General features: G+C 41.3%; 2 protein-coding genes across 7 annotated transcripts in view; both read right to left on the reverse strand.

Moving 5' to 3' along the window:
• si:ch73-139j3.4 (CD82 antigen) lies at positions 1–8821 on the reverse strand. Its single transcript, XM_040117654.1, has 8 exons — positions 8722–8821; positions 6860–6938; positions 5178–5290; positions 3917–3991; positions 1338–1436; positions 991–1188; positions 570–653; positions 1–312 (listed from the first exon to the last, which is right to left on the reverse strand). The coding sequence occupies exons 1-8, from the start codon at positions 8785–8787 to the stop codon at positions 1–3; spliced, it is 1026 nt and encodes a 341-aa protein (XP_039973588.1). The 5' UTR covers positions 8788–8821.
• LOC120783822 (chromatin target of PRMT1 protein-like) overlaps positions 8816–25208 on the reverse strand; it is an 18950-nt gene continuing 2557 nt past the window's right edge. For 3 of the 6 annotated variants that reach the window (XM_040117084.1, XM_040117085.1, XM_040117086.1), the window contains exons 5-6: positions 24920–24994; positions 20199–21392 (exon numbers count right to left, since the gene is read on the reverse strand). In XM_040117084.1, the coding sequence (XP_039973018.1) occupies positions 21031–21392; positions 24920–24994 (437 nt within the window). In that variant the 3' untranslated portion in view covers positions 20199–21030. Of the gene's footprint in view, positions 8888–20197; positions 21393–23210; positions 23936–24919; positions 24995–25208 lie in introns of those variants that run through there. The other 3 variants (XM_040117089.1, XM_040117087.1, XM_040117088.1) reach the window with 3 other exon arrangements.

The raw sequence follows: 25208 nt of genomic DNA on the forward strand, positions 1-25208 counted from the left end.
TTAGTTTGAAGTCTGCTGGTAGCCCTGAGCTGGCTCCAGGTACACCTGGTTGTGGTTCTGGTTGTCATGGTGATAAACCCTGTGGGACGGTTTTACAAGACTTGCATTGTCATGGTAATGTGAGGGGTCGTTGGGGTCTGTACCACCATCAAAGTCCATGTAGGCGTAGTTCTGTCCCCCCTGGTCAAGGTCTTCTATAGGGGCGTGGTCCAGAGGGGTGTGGTCAGGGTCAGCCAGCTGATTGGATCCTTTCACGGAGGCTTTCCTTCCCAGGGCACGATACAGGTAGACCATTACCACAAACTGAACCAACTGGAGAGAGACGGAGAGACTCAGGAAGTAAAAAACAGCTGCAACTGGAGTTTATACTGAACTGAATGAGTGGATGTGGAGAAATTAAATGATCAAACACTGACATTTCAGTCCTGTTAGCGCCCCCTAGAGACTGCTGTTCTCATTACAACTCAAAATCTAACAGCGCTGAACAAGGAAATGAGGATGAAGGAAAGGTCACGGAGATTTTTACTGCTGTATCTTTTCCATGTCGGGACAGACTCTGGTTTTCTTACCTGGATCAGCAGGAGGCCGACGTCCATGCTGACGAGGGTCAGAGCGTTCTCCTGCAGCCAAACACTGAGCGTGTGTTTACAGCCCTGCAAACACACGTTATCCTGTTTAACAAAGAGCACACAACGCAGCGCAACACAATACATGACACAAACATCACCCACCGATGTGTAACATAGGTAACGTAATATACATAACGTAACATAACGAACGTAACGCAATAACAAATGTAACACTAGAAAATGTGGGACTGCTGAATGCTAAAAAAAAGGCAGACTCTGAGCTTCATTGCCGGAATTGCCAGAAACTAATCTGCACTGGTGGCATGAATTTGTGTGAAGGCGTAGATGAAGTCGTCTGAAGTGAAAAAGGACTGAAGGATGCAAAACATACCATGAAAGGAGTGTGTGCGCGTGTTTATACCTGAACATACGAGCCGTTTCCTCGTCCGTACAACGGCTCGGTAAAGTTCAGCAGCTCGGAGCACCAGGACGAGTTGAAGCTGCGACGATACGACCTGAAACAGGAACAGGGAAGAACGTCTGGACCCGTCAGGTTCAGGCTGTGGACATAAGAGTTCTTCAGCCAATCAGCAGGCCCCGTCCTGCCACAACACTCCCCCTGTCAACAGTCAATCAGTCAGTCATGGTCACGGTCCTTCAATAAATTAATCAGTTACTCAGTTAGGAAAAAAAAATCAAGCACGGAAAGGAAAAAACAGATGTAATATTTAAATCTGTGAGGGAGTAAAATTTTATCAGAACACTCACATAGTGTTGCACATTGTCCATCAGTGTGTCCTGAGTGTTACTGCTGGCTCCATACTGAAGGATGATCTGAGCCACTGCTGCATCCAGACTCTGTTCAATCTGATCACAGCAAACATCTTTCTGACACAGCCCCCAGTTTACAGTGGGATCTGGCTGTATGAATCAGGTCCCAGTAAAACACCCGCTGGTTCCTACTGGGACTCAAATGTAGGCACAGTGAAGCAAAACAAAACTAGAGAGAATAAGGGAGCAACAACCGGAGATTTTAGAAATTTAGAAATTTAGAAATTTTCGTGAATACTGTTACCTATAGGTACAGGACTGGGAAACAAAACTGAAGCTCGTAGAAAACTTTATCTTATTGTGTAATTATAAAAGAGGAGAACAGACACAGTCATTGCGAAATATTATTGTGTTGTGTCAGAGAAAACACAATATGAAAAAGTGGAGTTCAGTTCCAGCCTCACTCCAGGGATTTATCATCATGTCTCCTACTTCACTGTGTGAACTGGAACAAAGACAAGACCTGAAATGGGTTCAAAGTTTTGAAAATGTGCTCCAAGCAGACATGTTGGTCCAGCACAGCAGCAGCTCATAGCAGGTACGCTGGTGTGCAAAACAAGCGCACCTTTGTCATGAGGAAAAACTATAACATGATAAAGACATGTAATGATATGACATACAGATGATGTTTCCCAGGACTGTACCCGTAGGTTCCAGTATTTACAGAAATACTTACAGTACCGCTTATGTCGTCTTTTCTCCCCCTTGTTCTCCACAGTATCGTTTTCTTTCACTGCGCCAGCATTTTAGTCCCAGTAGGAACCAGTCAGTGTTTTATTGGGACCTGATTCACAAGGTGAAATGACACTGTGCATCACAGGCTTGATTACGACAAACGTCGCGTCACTAACTGGTTTGTCAGCTGTTACAGTATCTGGACCAGACAGAACAACTCCAGTGCAGCATCACATTATTTTACATGTGATTTGAGTTCTGCAGCGCACACCGGACGCGTCATCCGGTCAGGAGAGGTGGTCAAAGTACAGTATTCAGGGAGAGAAGGTGATCAAACCCCTGCTCTTCGTACAGCTTGCTGATATTAATATTCTCCTGTAGTGGTTAAGAAGTGCACCTCGGTTGCAAAGTGAATAAGAAACTTTATAAATTTAACTACATATATTGTCATGTTGCAGTGGTGGAAGTATTCTGATCATTTACTGAACTAAAAACAGAAATACTACACTGTAAAAATACTCTGTAACAAGTAAAAGTCATTGCATTGAGAATGTTAATTAAAGGAAAATAAGTGACAGAAGCGAAATGTACTTGAAGTACCAAAAGTAAAAGTACTCAGTGCAGACGAATGGCCGCTCTGAGTGATATATTATTTAATATTGTATCATTTGACTATTATTCTTGATGCATCGCTCTAAGTGTCACTTTACTTTTTAAATTGGCCGAGGTGCAGTTCATTTTAGCTCATTTATATATTGTTTGAAGTGTCAGTCCAGAAGATTCCAGTCCAGGTGGATTTGGCGCCACCTGTAGTTTCTGGTGGTGAACGCAGATGTGGTCTAAAACTACATGTCCCAGAATTCCAACCATCGTGGTTTTAGTAAAGACGTCGGGCAGCAATTGTCCTTTTCCCTTCATTCTGAGAGTCTGAACATCAGGACACAGTGACAGGAGCTGGGTACCTGGCTGAGGAGGCGGAGGGGGAGGTGGAGGCGGAGGCGGAGGTGGAGCTGCAGCCTGTCGCCTGCAGCTCTTCCTCTAACAGCCACCGTGGCTGCTCCTTCTCTTTCCATTAGTCCCCGCAACATTTCGGACTGATCTTCTGTCCAGAAACGTTAAGCTCACTGACAAACACACCGCGTTTGTCAGTGGTGGGACTACTTCACAATAAAAGTCTACCGGGGTTTCACCAGTGAAATGCCTTTAACGTGAAGCTGCGGCGGCAGGAAATGTTGGGTCCACATCAGCAGTAACCTAACGCAGCCTTTTTTCTGGGAACGTCTCCGCAGACCCCCGGTTCATAAAACTGCAGATATGTAAATATCGTGATACTTTCATCGTCACCACAGTGTCGCCTCATCCAGCGAAGGAAGGAGACTAACAGACTTTTGTTCCCTGAAAATCTTCCAGACTGACACTTTAATCTATAACAATGCATCATTTATATAAGATCTTAATCTGTAAAGTAACTCAAGCTGCCAGTTTATTGTAGTGGTGTAAAAAGTACAATATTTCCCTCTGAAATACAGTGGAGTAAAAGTCGAAAGTACCAAATGTAAATACTCAAGTTAAGTACAAGTATTGCAGATTTGTATTTAAGTACAGTATTTGAGTAATGTACTTAGTTACTATCCTCAACTGTCTCACTGTAACATAAATGCACCTTTCAGTTTTTGTCTTTGGTTAGAATTTATAACAGTAACAGGTACCTTGTAATTCTCTGTTTATTCCTCAGAGAAAGGTTGCAGGTGTTTTAAAACATCAGACGCTGCAGGTGAGTGTTGCCCCTCTGTGTGTTCTTTATTCCCAAGTTCTTTCCTCCAAAAAGAAAGACGTCTCACCTTGTTTCTGTTAATGAGCAGCAACAGTGTGATGAACAGCTGCCCCAGGACCAGAATGATGAGAAAGCCCAGGTACTGAGGAGGAACAGCAGAGTTCAGTCACAGTCTGGAGGGTTGACGTCATTTTCTGTGTTCATGGCTTGTGAGAGTCAGGTCTGGTTAAAAATGCTCTTCATCGTCCATATAACTCCAGATCCATTCAGTCTGGGTGTAAAGGCACTGAGCAACAGACTTTGGCAGATGTGAGGTGTCCGAGTGTTTTTTTGGTTGATAACACTTTATAACACGGCCCACAATTTAAGTTTACAAAGTAATTTCATCGTATGAATCAGTCCCAGCAGGAACCAGTCAGTGCTCACACGGTGAAATCACACTGTGAATCAAAGGCTGAATTATAAAGTGTTAGTCTTTAGTTTTCAGGCACACCTGTAATATTTAGCTGTTAGAGGTTACATCCGGTGTTACTGGTGTTATATCAGGTGTTACATCTGGTGTTACAGGTGTTATATCAGGTGTTATATCAAGTATTACATCTGGTGTTACAGGTGTTATATCAGGTGTTATATCAAGTGTTACATCAGGTGTTATATCAAGTGTTATATCAGGTGTTACAGGCGTTACATCTGGTGTTATATCAGGTGTTACATCTGGTGTTACAGGTGTTATATAAGGTGTTACATCTTGTGTTACAGGTGCTATATCAGGTTTTACATCTGGTGTTATATCAGGTGTTATATCAAGTATTACATCTGGTGTTACAGGTGTTATATCAGTCGTTATATCAAGTGTTACATCCTGTGTTATATCAGGTGTTATATCAGGTGTTACAGGCGTTACATCTGGTGTTATATCAGGTGTTACATCTGGTGTTATATCAGGTGTTACATCAGGTGTTATATCAGGTGTTACAGTAGTTACATCTGGTGTTATATAAGGTGTTACATCTGGTGTTATATCAGGTGTTACATCTGGTGTTATATAAGGTGTTACATCTGGTGTTACAGGTGTTATATAAGGTGTTACATCTGGTGTTATATCAGGTCTTACATCTGGTGTTACAGGTGTTATATCAGGTGTGATATCAGGTCTTACATCTGGTGTTACAGGTGCTATATCAGGTCTTACATCTGGTGTTATATCAGGTGTTACATCTGGTGTTACAGGTGTTATATCAAGTGTGATATCAGGTCTTACATCAGGTGTTATATCAGGTGTGATATCAGGTGTTATATCAGGTTTTACAGGTGCTGTTGTGACTCACAATCAGCAGCAGGAACCTGTGCTCTCCATCAGCTCCTACACACCCAGCAACACTGACCACTAGCACCACTCCACCAATCATCAACAGCCCCACCGCCACCGTACGCAACTCCACTAAACACACACAAACACAAACACACAGATAGATGCATGTACTGATGAACAGATACTAAAAATTGTATCTCACAGACAATACACTGATTCAGTCCTGCTATTCAGATAGGTACAGGATGCGTTTAGCCTAGCTTAGCACAAATACTGGAAGCAGAGGGAAACTGTAAGCCTAGCACAGCATAAAGGCTGTAAGCAGGGGAAAACTGTTAGCCTAGCTTAGCACGAAAAGCATGAAAATGGTTCGATTCACATGTTGTATGTTGTTAACAGCAAGGAAGGCACCAGTATATCCTGTGAGGGAAATGTACGGATGACACGAATGACCACTCACTACTGTTACTCAAAGGAAATTTACTCAAGTAGAAGTAAAAAAACGTAAAAAATAAAATGTACTCAGATAAAAGTACAAAGTGATTCAGTTAAAACATACTCTGAGTAAACATTACTGCGTTACATTTTTCAAAGAGGTAGAGGAGGTAAAAAATGTTATATGGTGGTAATAATGATATATGATAAAACTATTATATTAAATTACATCTTGATGCAACCAGGTGTATATATATGCATCAGTTATCAGTCTGTTTGATTACTAATAATCGGTACCAATATCGACATCGGCCCTGAAAAACCATATCGGTTGACCCCTATTATTGAGTGTCACATGTCACGGGGATTTGAGCCAATATGTTATCATGTATGCAGAGGTCTCAGGGCCCTTCTACGAAGAAGAACTAGGGCTCATGATTTTCAGCCAATTGACTTTGTAACTTGATAGGGGAGAGAATGTGTCTATAACTTTAAATAGCGTGGGAAGGAAGGGCTCAGGCTCAGAAACAAAAATAAGGATGTCATCTGCGTACAGCATGAGCTTGTGGATTGATTGGCAGGTTTGTAGCCTGGAATTGACGGTTCCCATCGGATAGCTGTCGCCAGGGGTTCCAGCGCAAAGAGAACAAAGGGAAATGCCGTTGCCCTGCCTGGTCCCCCTATGTGGTCCCCCTATGTGGTCCCCCTACCTAGCTCGAACCGGGGTGAAACCAGACCATTATTTAACACTGTGGCTCTGGGATGGGCTTACAGGAGATGACTCCAGGGCAAGATATAGATAGAGCCATTAAACCCTGTCAAACACCTTTTCAGCGAGGTGGCAGCTGCAGGGGAATTATCATGATGGGTGGCCATGACATGTATTTTATATTTTTGTTGAGGTTTCATTTTTTATATAATTTAAATCCTGCCTTGGAGGAACAGTGAAGAAAGAGTTTTGATAACTTGGGTTACAAATTGGGTTTAATCATGTCACGTAATTAAGTTGTTTTGGCTTCCACGGTAATCATTAAACAACTCAATCCACGCACAAAACCTGTTAAAACTCATCAATATATTAGAATCCATTACTTATTTATAAATTAAACACAAATTTGGGGTCAACTCTGTAACTTTGTCCAGTATCAAAGCCGATCCTGAATTTGTAGCTTAAATGTGAAATTAAGATCATTTAAGGTGCTTCTCATGGTCATCTGTACATTTCCCTCACCGGATATACCGGTGCCTACCAGACCCAGTTACCGGAGGAAAGGACGGTCAGGAAGCTTCCTTCGCCAAACAGGATCCAGACGGCACAGCCGGCTACACTGAGACCTAGAACCTGCAGACAGAAGTCAAAGGTCAGAGACCGTCTCTGTGTACACTACATCACTGTACAGCAGCAGATGTTTTCTGACGTTCAACGTGAACCGGGACCTCGTTTCCTGCCTTAACCAGTACTCCCACTACAATCCTCCCTCCTTTAAAACAGTTTGCTCCATCTGTCGGCCTATGAATAAGTTGACCTATACAGAACAGAATGAGGTATAAACAAACAACATTTATCGAGTAGAATACTTTCTATAGAATTTTAAGGTAAGTGAACATTAACGCTAACATAAATAAGAAATTGTAGAAAATATAAAATACAGAAAGATAATAAAATATAACGCTGAGCTTTGGTTCTGCTGCCAGAGTCCCATCTGTGGTTCAGACACCCACAGCTCTTTGTTTCAGGTTCAGGAAAGATGGTGGTTTTGGGTCAATGTCAATAAACAGGTTGTGTCTGAAGTCACTGTGAAGTTTTTCTTTATTAAACCAGACCAGGATCTTTCCCAAACCTGAACCAGGTGCTGTGAGAGTCTGAACAGAACCATAAACTAGTTTAAAGATGCTGGAGTCGCTGCAAGTGGATGTTGTTGAAAAAAATGAAAATTCCTGCCCATGTACATGAATCAAAAGATGATATTTCGTGACTATTTCTTGAACTGCCCTGACACGGGGTTGACCTATAGATTATCTTTAGTTCCTATAGAACGAGACGAGAAGACAAACGAAAACATAATGAAATCACTTTTTTCTTTCTCAGAAAAGCCTCATGGAGATACATAAAATGCTGTAAAAGCTCAATGTATCATGTGATACTAACAGAAAATCGGATATGCAAATTAAATATTTTTAAATTAATTTGTTTAAATCTGTCCAAAGGAATAATAAACCCCTTAATTAAAAAAAAGACATTTCTGATAAGTATTTCATGCTTTATGGGATTAAATAAAGTAAAAATGTTTTGAACCTTAATATGTTATATTCTCAATTACTGTACTCAAGTACTTGTACTTTACGTGAGTATTTCCATTTTAGGCTACTTTATATTTTATACTCCACTATACTTCAGGGGGAGTTTTTTTTTTTTTACTTTATACTGTATACGTTTATTTGACAGCTTTAGCTTCTAATGACTTTTGAATAAAAGACATAAGCTTATAAAAGCTTATAAAATACAATTCATTGTAAAAAAACGAACAAAAAACCCCAAATTGACACTTAAGTCAATGTGTAGTTGTGTCTCCTCGTCAAGTTTCAGTCTCTTGTTTTCAGTTCTGCCAAAGAGACATTGAACTTCTCACATGGTTTCATTTCAATAACTGATCAAATTATCAATATTTCACTAAAAGTCAAAGATCAGAGAACAGATCAGTGGATCAGAACTGTGTTTCTTCTTCTTTCCCATGAATCGTCTGATTGGTTCCTTTACTGTAGTAAAAGATGAGTTTTTCTTCCAATGAATTGAGTTACTACAGTCGTACCTGCCTTGGTGTTTTTTCTTTCACATCATTATTCATTGTTATTGTGTATATACATATCTATAGTCAGTTTTTATTCCCTTGCTCCTACAGAGAAACAATACTTCAGCTGTGTTTTTCTTTTATAGCTTTGCGCACTGAAAAAAACAACTGGTTTGTTGGTATTTCTAAAAAAGATAAAGTTGATAATACGAATGTTAACAGTTAATATGAAAGAATAAGAGATGGAACAGATAAAAGCCTGAGCTGTGGTATCTTGTTGATTATTGTTGACATATTTTCACAGACTGAGATATTAACGAGGTAATTTCTCCTCACCAGGTAGATGGCGTTAAAAACTGCAGAGCAGAACTTCAGCAACTGAATCTTCAGCTCCAGCTTCATCGCTCTTCACTCAACACTGACAAGCAGCAGATTCAGGTTCGTCTCATCTGATCTGGTTCTGTTCACTGAGTCCACGTTCTCCAGCAGAACGTTTGAGTTCCTGCTGCGAAAACACCTGAGATCAGAGTTCACTTCCTCATTGTCTCTAAACATTAAACTGATCTGACTGTCTCCGTGGAAACAGGAACACACACACACACACACACACACACACACACACACACACACACACACACACACACACACACACACACACACACACACTCTCTCTCTCTTTTGGGGGGAGGGATACAAATGACTAAGAAGTTCCTCTTAACTATGTGTCGAGGACACAAAAGCTCATAGCAGTACACATCATCCACATGTGATTGTTGAATTCAACCCTTCAGGAATAGGAAAAGTACGAGAACAAAACAAAGGACAGACCCAGTCAATATATAAAAACAGATGCAGTTAAATTGATTCCAGATGTTAAATAAAGGACCCCAGGATTCTCCCCATTTGAGTCGACTCTTTATTACGTCGCAGTTGCTCCACGTGTCCATTGGGAACAAGCTCAAGCAACCAGTTTCTGAAGCTCGGTGGAGTTGGTGTCTGCCAGTCAGTTTTTTTTTCGTTGGCTCCAGGTTTGTCAATAGAGCTGTTTGAATGTGTGAAGGGAGAGTTAGAGTCCTCTGAACATCCAAGGGGACAGAGTCCTATCAGGACAGAGCAGAGTCCTGTGATAAACCCAGTGCAACAATGTTCCATCATTAGATTTACATTCATCACAGACTGGAGACATGGAGGGATAACATTTATGTAACATGACCTTAGAATAACGAAAATGGTGAATCAATTTGAACTGAATTGACCTGTTCTGCTATTTACTGAAAACCAATGCAGTCGTCCAGATCTTAACACAGATGAAAGAAACGGGATCCGTACAGAAGACATTCAAAAATTTGGTGATAAGCTTCTTACTCTCTGGATGTTTTCCATCACAAAATGCTTAAGTTGCATATTATGAGAAAAATTAGTGAGGTAAATGGTTCAAGCTAGCAAAAGACTCAAAATTTTCTAAATAAAAGCCTTTCGTTTGACTTTTTCATATCTGTCAGACACAGCTGGAGTGTCTGAATACGCCACTCGTGGACAGAGCCTTGTTCCTCTGCTTGTTCCTTCCTTCAGTCAGCACCGACTGAGGGTTCATAAGGGTTTCAAGTCTGTGATCTAGAAGTCGAATCGCTTGTTAACTGACTCCAGAATCCTGTCAAATGTCTTTTCCCACATATGCGGCGATTCTTCCTCCGCATCAGGTCCAACAGCCGCGTCAGATTGTTTGACACGCTTCGTTTGACGCATATCAGGCATCTTTACTGTTTTCAAAGTCTGCGTATAGGTGACTATCACAAAATAATTATTAAAGCAGTCTGAATTATCAACACCACTAATTCTTCCTCCCAGAGCTCTGAGAGACTGGACTGCTCCAAGCACGTCTGGTTTTTTTCTCTGGTTTCTAAGTGGATTTCTGGAGCTTTATTCTGGAGGGACATCAGAGATCATGATGTCCTCAAGAAGTGAACGTCACGCTGAATCATGTTTCATGTCTGTGTTCAGACCTGACTCAGGATAATTTCACCTCATGCTGTACCTTTGCCCCCCTGCAGCTCCACGGTGTCCCCCTGGGGAGGGTTTTATGGTTTTGGGGGCACATGTTAAGTTTCATTATTTGTTCTGAATGTGAAAGTCTTCATTCAGGTAACGTTGCTACTGCTTGCTTTAAAGAAAATATTTTCTTGAATCCCATCAAGAACCTCTGGAGGGTCTTTGAGGTCCCCCGGAGGGTCCTCAGACCTCAGTGTGGGAACCTCAGCTGCAGTTAATGAGAGACAAACAGTCAGCGTGACCTTTTGACCCTGAGCTGAAGAGAAAGACGTTACAGATTCAGAATCTCTCAGAGGCGAGAGGTCACGGCTTGGCCTGGTTCCCACATTCGTCAGCGGCAACGTATTTCTTGCGGCCGAGCAGACGGCCAGCCGTCTTCAGACGTCTGCGTGGTTACCACGGCGATGCCTCGTCTCTGATGTGTTTATGTCGAAGTGTTCAAAGGATCCAGAAACACAGAGTTCAGAGTTTCTGACGTTTCAGCGTTTCAGGCCGAAGCTGCGCATGACATGTCACTGTGACATCACATCACCATCAGTGATGACATTCACAGGTTATTCCAGCAGAGGGCGCTGCAGTGAAAACAAAACACATGACAGAGGGTTCTTTATTTATTGTTAAAATAAATAAATCCTGAGGGACCCTGCTACCTTTGCAGCAACACCCAGAATATCTTCAATTTCCCCAGAACCCCATCAAGGACCCTTTCAAACAAGAACCTCTGGAGCCTTCTGGTCCCCAGAATCCCCAAGGCCCCATCAACAATATCTGAAAGATCTTCAAAGACCCCTAGAACAATGTCAAGGCCTCCTGAAACATCTTGATAGACGTTGACCTGGAACCAAGGACTTTGGTACCTTTTCGCTGACACCTGTAACCCCATTAATTGTTCTTGGGACTTATTCAAGTTCCTGCAGATCCCCATCAAGGACCTCTGAAACAAAGTTCAGAACACCTAGAGTCCCCTCAGTGTCCACTAGAACCTCCTCCATGAGGTTTTCAAGGAGCCATGAAAGCCCATCAACACCTGGAACACCTATAATATAGTAAAATAAACTAAAACAAAATAATAATAAATCAATCAATAAATACATGAATTATGACACTTGATGTAGCTCAGGGATCTGACTAGTGTTGAATCTTAGAAAAGTCCAGACTTTATGACACACACACACACACACAAACACACACCGAGAGAGTCCTGTATAGAGAGTGTTTCTCAGTGGGAAGAATTCCTGACAGGCAGGTCAATCCATCAGCCCCCCCTCTGTCGCCCTGCTACATGCCGAGAGTTATCAGCTGTATTATTTAGATCCCTGTTAGTAGCAACTGGCAACAACTCCTCCTCCCCAGGTCCAAGTTATATTATAAAGTATGGTGAACACTGAGACTAAACAGTCAGTAAACCAGCAGTGGAGGTAGCAGTACTCAGGTCCTTTACTTCAGTGAGAGTACTAATACCGCAGTGTAGAAATAATAAACTTTACTTAAGTAAAAGTAAAAAGCATCAGCATCAAAATATCGTTAAAGTACAGAAAGTAAAAGTGCTCATTATGCAGAATCATGTATTTATATGGTTAAATTATAATTACTGATGCATTCATGTGTTCATCACTTTAACGTTGCAGCTGGTGAAGGTTCTCCTTTTAATGACTTTATATTCTGCTGGGTATTTTGTTTTATCTTAACCTATAATAATTCATAATAATTCAATAATTAATTTTTTGGTTTCATTCTTTTTTAACAATCTGAATATGTAAAGTAACTGAAACCTTAAAATAAATGTGGAGCAGCAAAAAGTCCAATATCTCCCTCTGTAGAAAGTAGAAAAAAACCACCATCAGCAAAACACTGACTGAGAGAGGGAACAAGTTGCAGCAGAGGTTCCACACAGCTGGAGAACCTATGACCAGGAGAACTGAGGCTGTTCTAGATACCTGGGATGGAGCATCACCTTAACACACAGCTTGTTGTCTGTGTGTGTACGTTGTGTTTCTTTTTTTTGTGGGTTCTTCGGACACTACGGTTTAAAATAAAGTTCTGTGGGACTGAACACAGCTGAGACAAAGCAGCTCTCCGTTTGTTAAAGGGTTAAATCTGACTCTGTCCCTGTGAGAGGACACACCCCAGCTCTCTCTCTCTCTGTCCTCAGTCAGTGTGTGTCTCTCGTCCAGGATGAATGTGTTGCTGTCTCTCTCTCTCTGGTTTGTTCTATTGATGCCGACTTGCTGTGGTGAGTGACCTCTGACCTCTCTGTCCCACTTGTAGTCAGATCAGATTCAGACCTGATAACAGACACTGATCGAGTTTTGAAGACCGAGTTTGAACTGAAACTAGTTTAGGTCTTTTCGCAGTAAAACATCCTCAGTTTAGAGAAGCTGTTTTGTCTGTCTTTTTTAGTAAAATGTCCCGATTGTATTTATTTAACTGTCGAACTGGTTTTGATCCTAAGAGACGAGATATTGATGAAGAGAGATCCATCCTGCGATCAGGTGATGTGTGTGTGGCTTTACTGGTTAACACATTTCTCTAAAATGTGATAATATGTATAGATTTACGTTATGTTATCTGTGAGTTATTATGTTGTTTTGTCTCATGTTTATCGTTACACCCTAAAAATCATTGAGTGAAAATTGACCCGGTCTGGGTCAAAACATGGCAAAGCTTGTTTATTTTTGTTATTGTTGGATTATTTATCCAAATGGAAACATGTCTGTGAATTGTTATAACTGATTCCAGCTCAGTTTAAACTCAGTTTTACTATTTACTATCAACTGTCAAGAACACATTTCCTTTGCATTGATGAGGTTCTAGTTGTCAGTGAGGTGGTTCTAGAGGGGCTTTAGGAGGTCCTGGTGGTCACTGAGGAGGTTGTAGTAAGTCTTTAAAGGGGACCTATTACGCACATTTCCGGGACATCTGGGACTCCACTAGAGACATTTTGCATGGTTCACAGTTTAAAAAAAAAAGTCCTCATTGATGTCCAACTGCCTGTTATGCAGCCCCTCAGTTGAGCCTCTGACTGAAACAGGCAGTATTAGCTCAGGCCTCCTTAAGAGGCCTCCTTAAAAGCCCACTTTCCTCTGATTGGCCGAACTTCCAGAAGGCTGCTGAGGGGCAGCACCCAGTGCTTGTGAGCACCTCCTCATCCTTTTTCCAGTGTGGAGGTTCTGAAAGCAAACTGTAAAACTAAGTAACTAGTAACAAAACTAAATAACAGAACATAATTGGTTGGAAATGGAAACTTCTCAGATCAGAATCCGTACATGTTCGAGCCCGAATCCGATCCAGAATATGAGCGTTCACAGCACAAACATCTGCAGCAACAAAGAATACGGCAGGACGTCTGTTTTAAGTAAATATTACGCCCTTTACCTGCTTATTGTGTGACATAACTGTGGAGTTAGTCTTTCAATCACAAGCTGTATATAAAAATGTTCTATATATGCCCCTGTTTATAGGTGCACCTGTGGGAAATGAGCTAACTGCCGAAGCTAACGTTGCTGGTAAAATGTTTTTCTGCTGTCGCCAATAGACTGTATAGTGAACCTGCACCCTCGGTAATCTGTATGCTGGACTACATTAAATGCCTATAATGTTCCTCAGGTAGACTGTTTTGGGAGAACAAGCTGTGTGTGGAGCGGATCACCGTAAAAAGAAAGAACCATCGGAAATGCAGTCTGACGCCTGAGCTTTTGTCTCACAGGGATTTACCTTTAACTATGTTTACCTCATTATTTGAAACTGTGGCCACATTTATTATGGATGTCTGCACTGTAACATAATATATAACAGAAAATAAGGAAAAGCATGATAGGTCCTCTTTAAGATCTCCCAGTTGTCAATGAAGAGGATCCAGGGGGTCTGCAGCAGGTCTTAGGGTGTTCTTTAGGAGGTTGAACAGCTTTGTTAGATTTTGTTGCGATGTGTTACACAAAGTTTTTGTGCCTAAACCTAACCAAACCTCAACCACAGAGATGCTCCACATAAAACTGTTTCAGTCGGCGTCAGATCAGAACACATATTTTGATGTTTCATTCATGTATTTCCTATCAAAATTTGTCTGAAATGTACAGCTGCTGCCACTCTGCTCCTTAAGCAGAAAACAGTTTGTTCATCATGATCACTTCTGATAATTTTCCAAATCATCCATCCATTTCCGTCCCTCCAGGCATCCACCGGTTCACGTTAGTTCAGGGAGAATCAGCCTGCCCAGACCTGAACCCTGCTGCAGACAGAGATAATCCATCACAGTCAGTCAACTTTTCTTTCAGACGTCGTACCCTTGTCGTGTAACAATACAAACCACCAGTCATTTCTGTTGAGATGCAAAGCATAAGGGGGAAAAGTGAAGCAATGTCTCCACGTTTATCTGATCTGGAGATAAACCTCCAAACTCTAAACCAACATGCACTGTTTTCGAGTTTCCAGCTGTGAAATCTTATTTCTTTGAAACCGATCAGAAGCAGAAATGAAAGATTAAGCTGTTGAACACATCCACACCCTCTCTATGTTTGTGGTTTTATTGCTGCTTTGTGACACTAACACAAACGTGAAGGAGACAAAACCAAGAGGAACAAAGACAGCTGTAAAAAAAATTAAACCGGAATCTAACAAATTATATAATAACTGACACTAAATATTTCAAGGCGAATCAAGATCTATTTGTCGAAGTGAAACTGAACTTGGGATAAGTGTTTATTATACTGTAACAGCTCTTTTCTTTTTCAATGTGAGCCCATTTAGAGCGTAGTATTATTGTGTGAGTGAAACCATACAGGACTTTATTATCCTGTAAATATTTAGGCTCGGTCTTGTTTTCCTTTTTAGTAGTCTTGTCAAATTTGAATTTCTTTTTTAAACTCAGAACTGCCCTGCAAAAACAGGACGTTTAAACCTTTTATATGTTATTTTTAACGGGGGTTTAGTTTTTACTAACTGCCTGAGTTCAGAGAAACTCCTAGAGATCATGTTAGTGTCAGTCCTAAAAGTAAGACTCGTCAGTTTCTGGTCTGAGAGAGATTCACATTTTAGCTCTAAAGGTTTCTCCTCAGTCTGAGAGAAGTTTGAGATCCAGAAGATCCTGAGTCCTGATACTTAATTTTAAGATAATGCAGTTTTACTTTTAATGGAATATTTTTACGGTGTTGATGTCTTTGTCCAGTAGAATAAATGGATAATTTGAGACTGTTGGAAATATAAACTATATTATAATGTATTGGAGAACATCATTGTTAGACTTAGTTGGTTGATATGTTTTAAATATCTAATATCTTTTCACACATGACGATTAAGTGGCCAAAATTTTTATCATCAGGCACTTTAATAAAATTTAAAGGAAAAGTGCAACATTTTAGTAAAAACCGTCTTGTTCTCCGTCTCTTCCAGAGTCACATGACTCACATGGATAAAACTCCAGGACAGGTTTAGCTTATCGCTCTATCACAAGAGAAATCAATCATCAATCATTACAGACCGTTTTCCATCCTAATATATTTGCTTGTTCTCTTTAATTTATGTTTTCAGGTGAAAAGTGATTCAGGATCTGATCTCTTGCTTGACTGAATGGTCTTTGTCCTCCACAGATTCTTTCTGTGTTGAATCATGAAACTGTATCTGCTGGATGTGATCAGACAGTAACACAGTTGCTCTCCTTTCACACTCTGTGGGAAAAACATCAAAATACCGAGCAGAGAAAAACCCCTGCAACATGAGTCTTCATGTTCTTTAATGCAAACAGATTCCACTGAGCTCAGCAGGATCAGAGACTCATTTCACCATTATAAATGATCAGGAGTCAGAGTCAATCAATCAACAATAAGAATTTCGAGACATTCAAACACTTTTCTGTCTGTTTTCGATTCAATTCAAGTCAGGTTATTTATGTAGCAACCTAATCATAACAGAGATTATCTCAGGGCACTTTTCATGTAGAGCAGGTCTGGACCGGACTCTTTATAGTTAGATTCACAGAGACCCAACATTCCCCCATGAGCAAACACTTGGTGACAGGTAGAGCGGGTCGTCCACTAACTGGAAGGTCGGTGGTTTGAAACCCGGCTCCTCCAGTCTGCATGTCGATGTGTCCTTGGGCAAGATACTGAACCCCAAATTGCCCCTGATGACTCTGCCATCAGTGTGTGAATGTGTGTGCGAATGTGTGTGAATATGGGAATGAGGCTTGTAGTGTTACCATGATTAGTAAAGAGCTGTATCATCTGCATACAGTGAATTCTGCTGCTAGTCGTCTGTCGTGAGCAGACATTTACTGAGGAATGTACATGTGAATGCGTCTGGTTGTAGAAGTGTGTGTGTGTGTGTGTGGGGGGGGGGGTTATGGAATTAGATATTATAAAATTATTTATCAGGTTTTCCAAATCAACAGTAGACTAATAAAATAAAGCATCTGAACTGTTATTAATACACTACCATCACTTAGAAGTTTTACCTGATACTTTATGATAGATGAATATTTCCTTCTGTCCTTTCCTGCCTCATCTTTGAGTGATGTTCAATAGCATCTTTTTTAGGAGATTACTGACCATAAATAACATGCGTTCAATCCTGCTTTAACTAGACAAACATGCCGAGGAGTTTGCAGCGTTGTTACTTCCCTGAATGTTGTCTACAGGTGCTCCTCTCCGGCTTCAGGTATAACCTCCACCAATCCCATAGACAGAGTCACAGCTCAGATTTTGTAGTTTCTCGAGTAAGATTTAATGCTGAACTACACTAAAAGGATATAAAGATTCTACACTTTAAGTGTCTGGTACAGACCCAAACCAACAGTGTGTTTGTCCTTCCCTTCTCTGTCTGGTTTGTAAAACTTTCAGATGCACATACAATGTGTCAGCGGACTGATCCTTTATGTCTCAGTAAACCAAACTGTGGAAGGACTCATCTTTCTGATTTGGGTCCCTGAGTTCAGACCGCAGGCGGGTCCTGGCATGTTTCAATCTGTCTTATAACCATCCGCGGTGAGTTTTACGCCTCAGAGTCATGAACAGCTTCAGCAGCCAGTTTGTGTTCGGAGGGAGGAAGAGTTCGGGTCAGAGTTTTTATCTAAACAGGCGAGTTCGCACAGAGACGAAGACACTGAGCCAAAAAGGTGTCAGAGAAACTGAAATGGGGCGTTTGTTCATCACACCTGCTGCAGCAGGTTTCTGCTGAGGCAAACTTTACCTCCTACCATCAACCTGCTGTACGCTGTACAATAAAATGTACATTTTATGTTTGTATGGAGGATCCTTTTAAAAACAAAAAGATAATTTATAATTAATTTACTCATACATTTTCTCATTTTCATTTTTATCTGAGTTTCACTTTCAGCTTTTGCATTATAGTTTTTTTATTTTCCATTTAAGGATTTAAAATGTCAAGGTTCAAGGTAGAATTTATCGTCATTCTCTCCATATAAAATGTTCAGTTGACAGAGGAATGAAATTGTGTTTCTTCAGTTCTATGCTGTACACAATAAGAACAGTTTTTTAAGATCAATCTTTTTTTTAAAAATACAAAAAACAAGCGAAAACACAGTGAGGTGCAAGAAGTATTAAGTTGAGTAAAGTGCATCTTACTTAACTTTGCACTTTGTCATTTTTTCTTTATACTTCATTATGGTCTGATTATCCTGAGCACTAAAATAATAAAAATGTATCTGCAATGGTCTCCTTTCATTTTAATCCTGGGTGAAATTATCCTCGATTGTGGAGTTTGAGAGTCGAAATAAAAAGATCTGGTTGCTCACACCTGAACCAGATTTGCTTTGTCTTTCTGCCTCACACATGAATGGATTATTTTTCACCCGGTCATTGTGATGACAGAAATAGGAAAGTTCTCGTTTTCTTCCGTGCATTCATTTGTCAGGTGCTTGTGTTTTTTCTCATCGATAAATATTTTTCATTTTTATAAAGACTCAACATGTGAACGGATGAGAGACATATTATTCACTTCAGTTCAGCCCCTCCCCCACATGAAGCTCCCGTGTCCGCCTGTATGGACCCGCATGTTTCACCTCTTTTAAGGTCTTTGTTCGTAACTGAAAACACTACATTTCAGCAGACGAAGAGATAAAAAGTGTGCGCCCTGCTGCTAGTTCGGGTATAACATCCTCTCTCCTGATTGGCTGCTGAGAGCGCTGTCACCTGGGTGGTGGGGGAGGAGGTTTTACCAGCGTCTGATCAGAAACCAGTCTCTCTGCTCTCTGTAACTTTGAGACAAGACTCAGTTTGTGAAGTTCAGAGCCGGTCGTGTTGCTCCTGTGTTGCTCTGTTTACAGTGACAAAGCTGAAACCAAAAACTGCAGAGAGTCGACTGACAAAGCTCGAGGGGACTCGGGGTCTTTTCGACTCGGAGTGAAGTCCCTCTGGTGGTCTGGTTTCCTGAACACAGCTTCATCCTCTGAATCAGCCATGAAACACAACACAGGATATAGATCATGTTACCAGGAACTCCCACAGGTCCACTGATGTTTTACAGCTGTCTGTCTGTCTGTGTGTGTGTGTGTGTGTGTAATCTGAGCTGGACATTTCAGTCACTTTCTCCTCAGTATATCAGCAGTACAGAGGTCAACTGTCCCAGCTACATCTCAGAGCAGACAAAGTTAATGGAAAAGAGAAAAGCTGAGAAGGAGTTTGCTGTAACATCACACAGGTCACATCTGCATCTGTTCAGTCCAAACACAACATTTGATGAACTAGTCCAACATTCAGGGAAACCCTCTTGTTCACCTCGAGACAAAAGGATCTGAACTCAGTGCAACAAGTCTTTAAATCAGATTTTCCTCTGATCAGTGATGTGAAAGATGAAGTTTTCTATCTGCTCACTGTCTGCAAGGACCAAAAAGAAAGAGAAAAACAAGGCGCAGAAGTATTATCAGCAGGATGTACTCAAATTTTCCAAAAGTAAAAGTGTCATCATGCAGAATGGCCCCTTTTACATGACTGTCTATATTTTATTACTGTATTACTGTTATATATATGAATTAATGTGTAGTTGGTCAAACTGAAGCTCATTTCAGCTGTTTTATATTCTGTTGTGTAGTTCATTTATAAAAATGCATCTTGTTGTTCAGGATGATCATTTATTTTGAACATATAATCTTAATCTACAAAATAACCACAATAAAAAGTAAAAAATACAGAATTTCCTCTGAATTGCAATTGTATAAAGTATAAAGTAGCCTAACCTAGAAATACTCCAGTAAAGTACAAGTACATTTTCTAAAGAGTATGAAATATGATTGGCTGATACCAAACAAGCCAAAGTTACTGAAACACCAAAATATTTTTTAGAAATGTGTCAAGTTTGATTTTCTGCCATGTGTTTTAGTAATAAGCAAGAAAGAAACCGAATTGCAGGATTTGGAAGGGGAGTTTTGTATGTATTTTTATATGTTTTGTGTTTAGCCTAGCTTAGCACAAAGACTGGAAGCAGGGGGAAACTGTTAACTGACTCACACGTCGGTCCTTTTTACCCTCCACAGGAAACGTAAGAAGCCATGAAGAAGAGCTGACCACCGATGACTACGACGTCGCCACGACGACACCAGACTACGACTACTACGCCACCTTCGACTACTACTACGGTAACACCAGAGGACCAACTTGCACAGAGACTTTGTTTAGTGACGGTAGTATCAGTACCGCAGTATTAAGAGTACTAGTGGAAATAACAGCAGTTACTGTACTTCACTGTGTCTTTGTGTCCTGCAGTGACTGGACCTTATGAAGCCAAGAGCAAGGTGAGACACGTTCCTTTCTGAAACGTTTCCCCCCAGTGGTCAGGTGCGTCGTCCTAGGACACATGCTTTCATATTAAAACAACATTCACATTCTCATACATACTACATATCAGATGCAACAGTTGGTGGTTGAAGAGATTCCTCTAAAAGACTTGTTTGTAAATTCCAGTTTATTTTCAAATAATCTCCCAGGACATTTCCTGGAGAGAACCACACATGTTGGCTCTAACTACAGGTAGAACAGAGAACGGTCAGTTGGTAGACGACATTTCCTAAGGCCTTGCCTTCAGAGCTGCACATGCAAACTGAGAAAATGTGTCCACAAACAAACAAACAAACAAACATAAATGTCAGCATAAATGGAAAATAAAGTTTCCAATAATAAAACAATTAGTAATAAATATTTACTGGGGCTTAAGTGGAGCAATTTCTTTCATGGAAATTCATATGGAAGTCAAAAATAAACTCAAACTAAAACTAATAAAACAAAACAAAATAACAGTCTCAGAACTTTGTCTCTGTTTTTCCTGTAATGAGAACCAAACTACGCGGTTCTTCTTTCCAGGAAGTATTAAGGAAATAACGAACCTGTAAAATAAAGCGTTACCTTTTTTATTCACACATTTCAAACATTAAAAAAAACACCTAATAGTCATATAAAAAGACCAAACTTTCATATAATCTGCATCTGAGTTTTGTAGCCGCAGATCAGATCAGATCAGATCAGATCAGATCAGATCAGATCAGATCAGATCGGCTCTGACGTGTTTTCCCTCCTCTGCACTCTCATCTTGATGCAGTCTTTGGACAGGAGTGAAACACACAGAATAAGATAAGATGCTGTTGGATTATTATTACTGACACATTAACGACTCCACCACAACTCTGTTAACAAAGTGAAAATATTTGGTTGGGGAGGTTTTTGAGTTTGCAGAGAAAAGAAGTGAAGACAAGAAGGAATCCTGAAACACAGTCGGCAGCCATCGTGTGACTCTGTCTTTATACGTCTGTCCACGTCCCACAGTGATTTGTGGTTTGATTGTTCTCCTGACCTGTGTGTGACCTCCCTCAGGCCGCGAGGATTGGTCGGCTGACCCCGGTACTCCTCCTGGGATTGGCTGTCCATCAGATCTGGAACTGAAGGGGGGGGCGACAGCAGACAGGTGGTCCACACAGCTTAGACAACAGGTCAGGTGATGTGGGCCCCACTGGAAGACTAGGGATTTAATACATGAACATTCATTGAGTTCCTTAATGTTGAGTGAGCAACCATCATTATTTTTATTATTTCTTTTTTCTCTTTTTATCTGTCTTTTTCTTTTGTACTACCTTTTTATGATATCTGTTCATTTCTGTGATGTCAGTCTTGAAAATATTTTTGTGACCGCGCAGGAGAAACAGGAAACTGGAGATAAATGTTGTAATGTCCCGCGAAGTTTGGTGGTTTTGGGTCAATGTCAATAAACAGGTTGTGTCTGAGCTCACTGTGAGCTTTTTCTGTATTAAACCAGACCAGGATCTTTCCCGAACCATAAACCACTTTAATGATGCTGGAGTCACTACAAGTGAATGCTGTGCTGCAAGATCAGACATTCTGGTGGAAAACAAATGAAATATGTCGTCTGTGAACATTTTACTGAGACCTTCGGCATCAACGTGTTTGTGATTTGTCAGATACGTAAATTAACTTCCCTGAACATGTTAAAACAAAACATGATCCAGTCTCAAAAATAGGAACTGCTCGTAGAGGGGTGCGCTTCCCGTTTACAGCAGAGGGGGCGCTGCTGCTCACACTGGCTTTTAATCCGATTGAGATCCACAGGTCTGATATTGGCAGGGCTTTTAGATGCTGCCCCTTCAGGTTGTTTCCTTTTTTTTTTTAACATAACATCTGTAAACACCTGTAAACATGTATATGACACCTGAAAATGCTACAAGGCATTTTCTCTTTTCTTTTCTTTTCTTTTGGTAAATTTAAACGTGAACAGACTCCTGTAGGTTCTGTTTTTAAGAACATGTATTCAGCGTTGGGAGGAACCAGTCTGATCTGGATCAGATCTGGTTCTGCTGGACTGCCTGACTGATCATCATCTCTCCTACAGATCATTAACCTCCATCTGTTTCCTCCTGCTGCAGGCCCTCTGACCTCTAATCAGCCGACCATCCTCAGGAGCAGGCCACCAGCTGATCAATAACTGATCAGAGGATCATCGATAACCTCCTGACATCACTCTGCTATTTAACAACCATACCTTGATATGAAACATTCAGTTTGACAGGTGATTGATTTCTAATCAATAACTCTGAGCAGTTCGGAAGTACCATGACTCCATGTTTTATATGTTTCCTGTTTTCATTCTGTAATAAATGATTTCACTCAGGCGTCTGCTGCTGATGTTATTGATCGATCGACACAGACTGATCAGTGGCTCGTCCCACTAATCTGCTGCCACCTGCTGGACACAGATCAATAAAACAATGGTGAAAATCATGAAGACAGACTGCTGAGGAAGTGGGTCAGAAAATATCCCTTTTAAACTCGATCTGTTATTGATCGATTTATCGGACACATCATTGAACATTTCTATGATGAACTGATGTGAGATCTTACCTGTCTTTATATAAATTTATTACAGCTGCATTCAGTGGCCCGTCAGTCTGTGTAATCTGTAATTTACTTGGTGTTTTATCGTTTGCATCTTTCAGTACATCAGTTCTGACAATCATTCTTTTCTCATGACTTGGTTTCAAGCCACAAAATCTGGATGAATAAAATCCAAAATTGAAAGCAGAGCTTTGGAATTAACAGGAAATTTGTGTCGGCTGTGAACAGTCGACGTTTATTCACGTCTCCACTATGTTCCCCATCAGAGCAGATGCCGTGTTTGTATCATGATTCCATACTTTTAATCCTTAAAAAAGGCACAGAGCTACACACACAGCAGATCATCCTGCAGCTGCTGCTGTTTTATTGTACTTTAGTCCAAATCATCAAAGATTTGCTTCCATGAGGAAAACCTGAAGTAAACAGTGACTCAGCAGGTAACATGTTTTATTAAAATTATTCCCAGTAACCCAATCTGACCGAGTCAAAGAAGTTCCAACACAAAGAGAGGTCAGTGAAGTACACACGGCCTGATCAGAGCAAACACAAAACAATACGTGAACAAATCAACAAAACTTTTCACACTCTGGTAAAAACCAAACTCTTCGAAGCAACATCTGTTCATTTAAATGTGATGTAACACTCCCTCAGCTCACCTGAGAGAAGTCTGGGCTTCTCTACTTGGAATCACAGGACCGTTCATTAATCTGACCTCAGGTCTGCAGCCGTCGACTCTGGAACGTCTTTAAACGTTTTTGTTTTGTGTTCCTTCGGGGACTAAATAGAGCCTGGAGGAAACGAGCCGCCGGTTCAGAGTCGACGGCTGAAAACCGAGTCCCCAGAGGACATACTAAACTTGTGTCAGTCCAGAATGAGTCTGAAACTTGTCCCCCCCACCCCCCAAGTGTCTCAGCACCACTGTAGCTGTGTCTCTCCAGCCATCGACATGTACTCATCCAGCTGTGCGTCCAGTCGGATCCTGGACATGGACATGTAGTCGTCAAGCTGTTTGTCCAATCTACTCTTGGACAAGGACATGTACTCATCCAGCTGTGCGTCCAGCTGCCTCTTGGTTGGTACGTCATCTGTGCTCAGGCCCCGGCCCCTCGATGCAGCGGCCCCGCCCCTCAGCCGGTTCGGACTCAGGTGTGGTCCTGCAGAAGGAAACGGGTTCATGACTCTGCGTCGGCCCAGATACAAAACTGTTCTCAGAGCTGTTAATAAGAGGAAAATCAGCCGCAGCTGCACCGATGCTGACACTCTGTGTAAAGACAAAACCTGAATCAGGCAGGCTACCTGTGAGCTGCCAGCGTCCCCTAGAGGCTGCAGAGTTAATTACAGCCACTATCTGAACAAACAGCTTCCTGATGTGTAACATTTGTCCTGAGGGACGTACGTACAGCAGCCGTTGAGGTGTATGAAGACAGACAAGAGACTCCTGCCGACGCTGCTGCTCCTCCCTCCAACACGGTTAACAGAGATGTTTAATGTCGGATCTCTGCATGAAACTGTTTCAGGTCCTGTTGTCTGAATTTACTCATCATCTGTCTGGGAGTTGTTGTTTTGTGTTCTCTCTCCAGCTCTACATCAGAGTGTATTCATGCACCGTGAGGCAACCGTGTTAGCATATGTGTGGTGAAATGCAGAGACACTAACAGAGCCAACTGAAATAAAGATACAGGATGCTGTGTTGTTAGGCTTCTCTGTGAGCAGTCTGAGATCGCTTTCTAATTATAAAAACAACCATAATGGTCACGTCTGTGAGGCTTTGTGCACCTGCAGCCATGTGTCTGTTGTGGATCTGAACTTCAGCCGCAGTGAGATTAGCAGATATATCAGCGGTTCAAGCGCTGTAGTCACAGTGGTCATCAGGGAAAAGTACCTGTCACCCGACCCTAGAATGGATGTCACATCACTTTCAGAGTGAGCAGTCAGGATATTCATGTATCATCGCAGCAACAGCTGGAGTTCACATCTGTAAAACTGCCTGTAATACCTGGCCTAAAACTGGAACATCATTCATGTCTATTGTGTGAACTGCCCAGGATGAAAGTTGTTGTTGGACATGTTAGGTCATAATGTACAGCTGCCGGACTTCTCTCAGTCCACTCAGTGTGAGGCCGGGTTGATAAACTGACCTGCAGTCAGTTTTTGGATGTTTGTCCTCCTCAGGAAGCGACGCTGACCGAGTCGACTCCGCAGGTTACCTCGTCCTGCAGAGGAAACACCCACACAGGAGCAGGTGCGATGATGTTAGTGGTTTACTGTATTACACCAACATCTGAAGCTTCACTCTGCTCCTCAGACTGAGAAGGAACGAAGACCGTGAGGATTTACTTTCACTGACAGAGCTTCGTCAGGAGCTGTTCATTATCAGACAAAAGCTTCACCTCACTCCAGCAATTCATCTGTGAAAATCTTTTCTCA

This window comes from Xiphias gladius, chromosome 22, assembly GCF_016859285.1.
Source record: "Xiphias gladius isolate SHS-SW01 ecotype Sanya breed wild chromosome 22, ASM1685928v1, whole genome shotgun sequence".
Lineage (NCBI taxonomy): Eukaryota > Metazoa > Chordata > Actinopteri > Istiophoriformes > Xiphiidae > Xiphias > Xiphias gladius.

What these genes read in the sequence shown, in the direction of transcription:
- si:ch73-139j3.4 (XM_040117654.1), bottom strand. Translation starts at nt 8,787, where the DNA reads ATGAAGCTGGAGCTGAAGATTCAGTTGCTGAAGTTCTGCTCTGCAGTT. An exon ending in TTTTTAACGCCATCTACCTG is followed by an intron (nt 6,939 to 8,721) that starts GTGAGGAGAAAT and finishes TTCTGTCTGCAG; the next exon opens with GTTCTAGGTCTCAGTGTAGC. An exon ending in GAAACGGCTCGTATGTTCAG is followed by an intron (nt 654 to 990) that starts GTATAAACACGC and finishes GTGTGTTTGCAG; the next exon opens with GGCTGTAAACACACGCTCAG.